This window comes from Maniola jurtina, chromosome 26 (assembly GCF_905333055.1).
Source record: "Maniola jurtina chromosome 26, ilManJurt1.1, whole genome shotgun sequence".
NCBI lineage: Eukaryota > Metazoa > Arthropoda > Insecta > Lepidoptera > Nymphalidae > Maniola > Maniola jurtina.
Genome location: NC_060054.1, coordinates 1,510,363 through 1,519,918, shown reverse-complemented (window position 1 = coordinate 1,519,918; position 9,556 = coordinate 1,510,363). Strand labels below are relative to the sequence as shown.

Genomic DNA, 9,556 nt, shown 5'->3' with positions numbered 1-9,556 from the left:
TTTTTTTCAAAAATTTTTTCTCACTCAAGTGCCAAAAGAGCCTTGTCGGGCTGTAGGTGTCTACTGGAGCCCTATCACCTTGAAACAACAGTACCGAATGCAATACTGGTCTTAGTGGTCAATTTCTTGAGTTTTCGGTTCTGGGTCTTCTTGGACAGGATATCGTTGCCGGGATACAGGCCGGACACTTTTGTACTCATAGACAATTTACTTAGCTTCTCGTCCAATCCTTGAACAGATTTATTAATTTAACAAGTGTAAATTAATTTATAACACCCCCGACAAGTGAAGGTTACAGTAACTAGAAAAGAGCTGATAACTTTCAAACGGCTGAACCGATTTTCTTGGATTATAGCTAAGAACACTCGATCAAACCACCTTTCAAACAAAAACTAAATTAAAATCGGTTCATTAGTTTAGGAGCTACGATGCCACAGACAGATACGCACGTCAAACTTATAACACCCCTCTTTTTGGGTCGGGGGTTGAAAATAGCGAGCAAACGAGCAGGCGAGTCACCTGATGTTGAGTGATTACCGCCGCCGATGAACATTTGCAGCACCAGAGGAACCGCCAATGCGTTGCCGGCCTTTCAGGAATTTGTTAATCCGCCCTTTGAATAACCCCTTGTTGTAATCTAATGGAAACATCGCAGTAGAGTCTTGATTCCACAGTTTTTGACGTGACAACGTCTTATAATTCGATAGAGCCGGCTGCACGCACGAAAAAACATGACTCATGCGGCGTTACCTCGCTTTGAGGCGTTCCATGTAAGGCTTGAAGTGCAAGCGAGAGCGCGGAACGAGCGACAAAGAAGCACAATCGGCCTTTGTTGTCACGTTCAACTATCGTCAGTAAACCGACTTTACAGACAACCAATTTTTTTTTTATTCACTATAGGCAAGCGCTTGACCACAATCACACCTGATGGAAAGTGATGATGTGGTCTAAGATGGGACGCGTTTACCTAGAAGGTGCCTATTCACTCGTGTTTGGTTCTGCTCGTTCGACGCGTTCGGCTCGGATAAGTGTGCGTTTACCTTTATTGTAAGGTATGTGTAGGTACCTGGTTTGTTCACGTGTTTTGAAAACTGCGGGGCAAAGCATGAAACCGACGAGACGGTTATAGCGTCGTTGACGCTTACCTTCCTGTTCTCAGTGTAGTTTGATCTTATTTTACCTTCAAATAAGTAACATGTAAGTATATATATTTTTAGGGTACCGTACCTCAAAAGGAAACCTCAAGGAAGGAAGGAATTTACCTCAAAAACCGGCCAAGTGCGAGTCAGGCTCGCGCACTGAGGGTTCCGTACTCGGGTATTTTTTCCAACATTTTGCACGATAAATCAAGAATTACTAGACATAAAAATAAATTAAAATCTGTTTTAGGATGTACAGGTAAAACCCTATCATATGATACCCCACTTGGTATAGTTATCTTATTTTGAAAATTGAAACACATTTTTTTGTGATTGAACCAGAAAACGGTTTTCAGATTTATTCCTGTACTTGTGCTATAAGACCTACCTGCCTGCCAAATTTCATGATTCTAGGTCAACGGGAAGTACTCTATAGATTTTCTTGACAGACACGACGGACGGACAGACAGACAGACAACAAGCGGGGTACCGCACGCCGCGGGGTAACACATACCAAGTGGGGTATCATATGAAAGGGCTTTACTTGTACATTCTTAAACAGATTTTTATTTATTTTTATGCATAACTAGCTGATACCCGCGACTTCGTTCGCGTGGATGTAGGTTTTTAAAATTCCCGTGGGAACTCTTTGATTTTCCGGGATAAAAAGTAGCCTATGTGCTAATCCAGGGTATAATCTATCTCTATTCTAAATTTCAGCCCAATCCGTCCAGTAGTTTTTGCGTGAAAGAGTAACAAACATACACACACACACACACACACACACACACATACAAACTTTCTCCTTTATAATATTAGTGTGATAGTTTTTGATTTAGATAAAATTGGGAACTCTTTGATTTTCCGGGATAAAAAGTAGCCTATGTGCTAATCCAGGGTATAATCTATCTCCATTCTAAATTTCAGCCCAATCCGTCCAGTAGTTTTTGCGTGAAGGAGTAACAAACATACACACACACACACACATACAAACTTTCTCCTTTATTATATTATAAGTGTGATGTCGGAAAAAATACCCGAGAACCTTCAGTGCGCGAGTCTGACTCGCACTTGGCCAATGTTTAATATAAAACATATTATACCGTATATATCTATATGTTGTATGACATTGAGAAGTTCGCATTTCTTGTAAATTTCTCGAATTCGTTGCACCTCATTGTTGAGGGTCACAGTGCCGACCTCGAAGGTTTGCTTCGCCATCTCGTTGGAATTAATATGTTTTCTTAATCATAATATTTTAGGATTTTTCTAAAATATCACTTGAATTTTAAACAAATTTTAACAGCATGCAATAATTTACCTGGGCAGTTGTCAAAAATGACTTGTCTTGGATTCAAAGAGTATATGTAATTACTATGGTTGGATTTTAATAAAGACACGAAATTGACGCCTGTCAGCAGTGGCGTGGCATAGAGGCACGAACGCACTGCTTACCATAGGTGTGGTAACTCAATGCTTATTTATTCTTTACTAGCCGATGAATGGAAAAGCAGTTACCACGGGATTTTTAAAAACCTAAATCCACACGGACGAAGTCGCGGGCATCATCTAGTATTATATAATACTTACACCTATTTTATCTTTGGTTTACCTAAAAAGGTCTTTTATGGCGGAAATAATCCTAAATCCTATCCTATTAATGTAACTAATTATAAATGTAAAAGTGTGGATGTTTGGATGTTTGTTACTCAATCACGCAAAAACGGCTGAACGGATTTGGATGAAATTTGGAACGGACATAGTTTATACCTTGGATTAACACATAGGCTAATTTTTATCCCGGAAAATCAAAGATTTCCCGCGGGATTTTGAAAAATGTATTTCCACGCGGACGAAGTCGTGGGCATCAAAAAATAAAAGTCAGCAATTGGTTTTTAACATTTTATATTCAATCATTAATTAACCTAGTTTCAATACAACTAGCTTACATCATAAAACAGTTGGCTTCCAATTCATGAGCTTATGCTGTGGACACATCTAACGTGATCATTCAAATTCAAATTCAAATTCAAATTATTTTTATTCAATTAAACTTTTACAAGTGCTTTTGAATCATCAAAATAATCTACCACTGGTTCATTGGTTCATTGTAGCATACGGCTCAGTTTACATTCAAATAAAAACATAATATTCAATCAATGAAGTAAATTCAATTTTTGGTAAACACGATTCAAACACAAATTGTGGCAGAGATAGTCAAGAACTAAAATCAAATCAAAAATTCCAAATCAAAATTCAAAAAATATTTTTTATTGAAAAAAATTAAATTAAATTATTGAAATATACACAATAAATAAATTTGAATTAAAAAAAATACAACAGAGATTAAACAAGCTTTATTAAATGTAAAAAAAACAACGATCATAGATTTTTCTATTTTACAAAAAAAAAAAACAGTTTAATTTTACATTTTTTTTTTACATTCATGAAAATGTGTCCCCACCACAGAGTTTCATTTAAATGTAATTTTTAGGGTTCCGTAATCGACGGGTGCAAACGGGACCCTATCACTAAGCCTCCTCTATCTGTCAGCGGGCTGTATCTCCCGAACCGTAATAGGTAATGAGTTTAAATTTTCACAGAGTGTGTATTTCCATTGTCACTATAACAACAAATAATAAAATACCAAGATGGCGAATTGGGTATTTTCCTACTTTTGAATTTGATAAATATTATTATTTTACTGTAAACTAGGATAAAAATAATGACGTACGCTGATAATAATATTAAATTCCAACAAAGATTTACAAAACAGGCATTTTAATTTTAGAGAGGGAGGGTCTTCTATCACTTTCTCGCAACGAAAATTTGTATGAAACCGCAGGAAGCTACTATGGCATTACCACGGAGTGACATCAAAATGCTATATCGCTATCTCTGTCTAATCTGAAATATTTAAATGCTTATAACTTTTTGGTTATTTGATCGATTTAATTAGTTTTTTCAGTTTACGTCATTATTTTTATCCTAGTTAAAGCAATAAAAATATTGGAGTAAAATACCCTATTTCAAAATGGCGGCCACGCAAACTAAAAATTTCAAAAAGTACATAGTATCATATCTTGTATGATGGTACGGAACCCTACGTGCGCGAGTCCTACTCGCTCTTGACCGTTTTTTATTTTATTTTATTATCATAATACTGCACGTTACACAAAGTCTCTATACACTCAAACAGCGCCCGTTGCGTTCTCTTCACACACTATCTGGTAAGTGATCAGGTATTCAGGATACGCCTGGAAAAAAAATTTACAATACATACTTAAATGTGTCATAACATGTGAGAGTGAGGGAATAGAGAGTATAGGAAGTTTACCTATTCTCCATGACATACACCGTACTAAAGGAAGCACAGACCACCCGTGCGAAGGCATGCTCTAGCGATGGGTGATTCATTCGAATAACAATCGAAATATTCGATTGTTGTTATTGTTCGATAGCAATCGAATAATAATCATTGAACATTTGAAAACAATCGATTGTTTTCGATTGTTCAATTCTTAAATAGCGCGTGGGTCGAGAACGAATGAATCGAAAATCAAGTGTAACTGAGTGATTAGTTTAATTCATACCAGACTGTGTACGTGCGGTCCGCACTTGTACATAATTGATTGTTTAATTGTTTGATTCGTTCGGCTGTTTTTTTTTTTGCTAAAGTCGCCCATCGCTAGCTTGCCCTCTACACCGAACTATGAGAGTGAGGGAATAGAGAGTATAGCGCACCTGTTCTCCTCTATACACCACGTACTCCGGAAAGAACATTCCACCGTGCGAGGGAGTGCCCGCTACACCGAACTATGAGAGTGAGGGAATAGAGAGTATTGCTCACCTGTTCTCCTCTATACACCACGTACTCAGGAAAGCACAGTCCGCCGTGTGAAGGCGTGCCGGCTACACTGTGGTGGCCGGGCGGCGCGTGCGCCATTTTCATAGCACTGAGCAGTTGGAAGCCCCGCCCTAACGTCACTCGACATAAGAGCATTTGTCTGGGAAAGCACAAAAAACATCTCATATATTGCATGAATGAATGAATGAATGAACCAGAAAAATCTATACATATAATAAAATTGTAGAAAAGTGGTGTCTGTACAATGCAAATATATAAAAAAAAAGTAGCAGGGGTTGTTATTATATCGATGCCGAACCCGAAATTGTAATTAATTTTCTTTTTGTCTGTTTGTCTGTGTGTTTGTGCACGCTAATATCAGAAACGGCTTATTCGATTTAGATACGGTTTTCACTAATATATTGTAGTAAGCTTCACTTAACATTTAGTGTTTATTTCATGTCAATCGGTTCAGAAATAAAAAAGTTATGTCAATTTAAAGAATCACGGCGAACATTTTTAACGTACAGAGTATATGCTGCCCGAAAAGTCACTATTCCACGCGAACGAAGTCGCGGGCACAGCTAGTATGAAAATAAAACAATAAACAACACAAATAGAAGTACAATTTGCATGTTGCATTTTTAGAACAATCTTTGATCGAATGTCCATAATTCCCACAGTTACAACGTTTGGATTGGCCCTCCTAGACTACTTTTCAAAGTATGCCGGAATTAGACACCTTTAATACCCCTATACCATACTTCCGTACTAATATTATAAATGCGAAAGTCTGTCTGTCAGCTTGCCCATCCGTCTAACCGATTTTGGTATAAAGTGAGGTAAAACAATATGGTGTAGTGAATTGTTACATTCTAATAATGTAACTTTTCCGATTAGAAAATAGCAACTACTGCCTTTTTTGCAGCGAGATACGAGATTGCTCTACATGAAATAATTAAATTTTGATTTTAAAATATTTATTACAATCATTAGCAACATGTCATTGATACTCACAATTGAAGCATTTTGTTGCACTTACAAAATCACACTATAATATGTGTGTTTGTGTTTGTTACTCTTTCGCGCAAAAATTACTTGACGGATTTGGCTGAAATTTTGAATGGAGATAACTTATACCCTGACATATGACACAGACTAGTTTTATCCCGGAAAATCAAAGTTCCGCGGGCTAAAACCTACATCCACGAGGACAAAGTCGCGGCTATCATCTAGTAATCAACAGTTATACTCACCTATGACATAGATAGCAGGATCGGTCCTTATGCGTGGGACAGCCAGAACCTCCTCCGAAGCCATACACGTACTGATTACTTTTGGACGAGTGTTCCGCGAAGTAAATACCCGCGCCGAACATGCCACCTGAACAAAACGATGTTTTTTAAAGAGATACGTGGGTAGAGTTGTCTCCGTCCATTTGTTCGCCAGTCAATGATTTGCTTCCTCCTGTGTATGTTAGAGATGTCAAATAATAACTCAATCAACTCAAAAGCCAAGGGGGAAGGGGGGGGGGGGGGGAGCTCCTTGTAACAGGCGACATTCCCACCGAAGCACAGGCTAAAGCTCTATCTAAAGAATGGGCACAGAGGTAAGTAACTTTTTACCCGACTGCAGCAAAGCCAAAGGGTTATGATTTCAGCAGTCTATGTTGGATGTATGTGTGTATGTATGTGTGTGTGTGTCCAGATTCTGTGTATTCCACTGTAGCGCCTAAACTACTGGGCCGATTTTGATGAATGAGGTATCAATCGATTCGTCGTAAAGGTCCGGGTGACATAGGCTACATTTTATACGAAAAAAATTAACCTAAAAGATGTTACATGAAAAAAAGTGGGAGTCTCAAAAATTTTTTTTTGCTTTTGTATCGAGTGGGGTGTCAAATGTCAATTTTTTTTTTAAATATTTTATGATACAAAATATTAAATATTTTTCTGTAACAAATGTTAATACATACTATGATATACTTACGAATATAACCATATTTGACACCTCTAGTGTATGTGTGTATGTATGTCATATAATTACCAATGTACGCGTGTCTCTCGTCAAAGCCCTTCTGCACGATGGCGTTGATGAAAGGCGAGCCGTGGAACAGCATCCTCTCATTGGTGACTCCGGCCTCCTCCGTCACCTCGCGTCTGCGATGTTGGTACCGCTCCCACAGCCGCCCGTTCACGAGCTTTTGTATCTGTACAGACAGACAAAGTCATCATAAGTGTTTCCACACTTATGATGACTTTGTCTTTGTCTGTTTGTCTTCAGTGGTAGTTACAGAAAAAATCTCAATTTCTAGACTCTGCAGTTTATATATTTACAGTCTGTATATTTTGTAAGAATTTTTTGTGACAGTATATTAATTTAAAAAAAAAAGTTTGATTTATACATTGCTGTCAGTCAGTTTTTCTTTCTACACGTATTTTGTAATTTTATTACATTTGGTAAAACAGCAATAACAAAATAAAGTATCACCCTTGCATTTAGTGCATGATATAAATTCTAACAATCTTTAGCCTAATGTCCTTTGTTTCTACAGTTATAACAATGTCCGCTTTAATCTGCATGAATATGAAGAGCATGTAATAATATGGCTATTTGTTCCTTAAATTTTTCATTAATAACTCAACTGTGGGCGGTTCTATAATGAATAAAATAAAATGAAACTCTCCGTTTTCTCCGCACTCTTACCCTAACAATGTTGTATCTAGTGAAGTGTCCGCCCGCATGGTCCCTGTGCATACGCACGCCAGCCTGCATCTCTCTCTCCAGAACTGCGAACTCGCTCTCTCCGTTCTCTCCGCACTCCCCGGTGCTGGGCGTCACGTCCACTAGTGTTGTGCCACCATACCATTCTGTTAACATAATAATGAGTTAGTTAGTTTTATTTTTATGCCCTTCAGGAAAGGCAAAGGTCGTAGGCCATGCAGCCTGTTAAGTCTCATACTATACTGTATCCACGGAGAGAAGTTAATAGAATCTCTCGGTTAGGTACAAAATCCCATACAAATGAAAGAAAGAAAAATCTCAATGGGCGTTACAAATTTTGAGTCACCAATCAATCACAAACGAAATTGTCTTCGAATTGAATTTGGAATGTTTTTTTTGAAAACATTTTCACATTGAATTTAGAACGTGTTTAAAAAAAATATGTTTGTGATTGGTTGGTGACTCAAAAAGGTTAACACCCACTGAGATTTTTCTATCTGTCATTTGTATAGTATTATGTAACAGAGAGATTGCTATACTGACAGTTTTTCTTTCTTCTCTCGTCTGGCTTTACAAAGATTAGCCAATGTCAAGTTTGTAGTTATTTACAAGTTAGGGAAACTCATGGGAAACTATAAGTATGGACTTCGTCTGTGCCGACGCTAACCGACACACGCGCGGCGCCCCCTTAGAGCGCTTCCCAGTCAGTTCCACCACCAAAAAACACCAGTGAAACACAAAAACCGGCCACTTTTAACAAAAAAAAAAAAACACTCCAAAAAGGCACCGCACGCGCGCCAGCAAACGTCAACACAGACCTATAGTACAGTTAGATACAGCTCTTTCCCCGCTCCACATAAGGGTGCTATCTTACCGGAATGCGTCTGCAAGCTGTGTCGAGCAGCCTTAATCAGTCGATGCCGATGCCCGTACGCAGCCACGCCCACCGCTCGCAGGTCTTCGTGACACATCTCGGATAAGATGTCCACCGTTATCTGTTCCCGTTCCAAAACAGGTGCCAGCTGTTCCAGACCAATGCTGGAACAATATATTTCAGAAAATCAGCGATAGTACAGAACACACCAATATTTCAATAAATACGTCGCCAAAACAAAGTAATGCAATCCGTACTAATATTATAAATGCGAAAGTGTGTCTGTTTGTCTGTCTGTTACCTTTTCACGTCCCAACAGTTTAACAGATTCTGACAAAATTTGGTGCAGAGTTAGCTTATATCCCGGGGACCGACATATGCTACTTTTTATCCCGGAAAATCAAAGAGTTTCCACGGGATTCCTAAATACCTATCCGCTCAACCAATTTGTATGTTTGATACCGAGGTAGCTTGTTTCCATGTTATTGATATAGACAATTTTTTTATCCCGGAAAATCAAACACTTCCCACGGGAACTTCAAAGACCTAAATCCACGCGGACGAAGTCGCGGGCATCCTCTAGTTTGAAAATAAATGACAGAACAAAAGCTGTCTTGCCCAAGGATTCACTGACATGATTCAACATTGTATTTATTGTGTAACACTGATAGCCATCAAACTAATTTGACATTTATTTCTAATCCAGAGGTTTTCTACGAAAAAATATTTTAATATCACTCAGTGAAGCAGCAATGTAGAACGAACCAGCTCCGTGGCTATCATTTAGTGTCAGACACTGAGTCAGCATTCACTAAAGATGATATTCAAAAAAACATTCGCCAAAGAAAGCAAAAAACGAATCGAGAATGAAAACACGACACTGAATAACTGAAAAAATTAGAGACATGCAAAGGTCACTTACTGAGGGGCATGAGACGGAATTCAAATTTAATGTCCAGTTCTGTCCAGTTT

General features: G+C 38.2%; 2 protein-coding genes across 2 annotated transcripts in view; both read right to left on the bottom strand.

Moving 5' to 3' along the window:
- LOC123878767 lies at positions 1–2,476 on the bottom strand. Its single transcript, XM_045926072.1, has 3 exons — positions 2,243–2,476; positions 1,067–1,180; positions 1–229 (listed from the first exon to the last, which is right to left on the bottom strand). The coding sequence occupies exons 1-3, from the start codon at positions 2,358–2,360 to the stop codon at positions 75–77; spliced, it is 387 nt and encodes a 128-aa protein (XP_045782028.1). The 5' UTR covers positions 2,361–2,476; the 3' UTR covers positions 1–74.
- A 1,695-nt stretch (positions 2,477–4,171) lies between these two features.
- Positions 4,172–9,556, bottom strand: part of LOC123878759 (poly [ADP-ribose] polymerase tankyrase) — a 91,897-nt gene continuing 86,512 nt past the window's right edge. The window contains exons 19-24 of the mRNA XM_045926061.1: positions 8,585–8,748; positions 7,693–7,856; positions 7,033–7,195; positions 6,243–6,369; positions 4,990–5,146; positions 4,172–4,396 (exon numbers count right to left, since the gene is read on the bottom strand). Coding sequence (XP_045782017.1) covers positions 4,331–4,396; positions 4,990–5,146; positions 6,243–6,369; positions 7,033–7,195; positions 7,693–7,856; positions 8,585–8,748 — 841 coding nt within the window. The 3' untranslated portion in view covers positions 4,172–4,330. The remainder of the gene's footprint in view (positions 4,397–4,989; positions 5,147–6,242; positions 6,370–7,032; positions 7,196–7,692; positions 7,857–8,584; positions 8,749–9,556) is intronic.

Coding starts and splice junctions, on each gene's coding strand:
- LOC123878767 (XM_045926072.1), bottom strand. CDS start 2,360: ATGGCGAAGCAAACCTTCGAGGTCGGCACTGTGACCCTCAACAATGAG. Junction 1,181..2,242: donor ACAACATATAGATATATACG/GTATAATATGTT, acceptor ACTTATTTGAAG/GTAAAATAAGATCAAACTAC. Junction 230..1,066: donor AAAACACGTGAACAAACCAG/GTACCTACACAT, acceptor AATCTGTTCAAG/GATTGGACGAGAAGCTAAGT.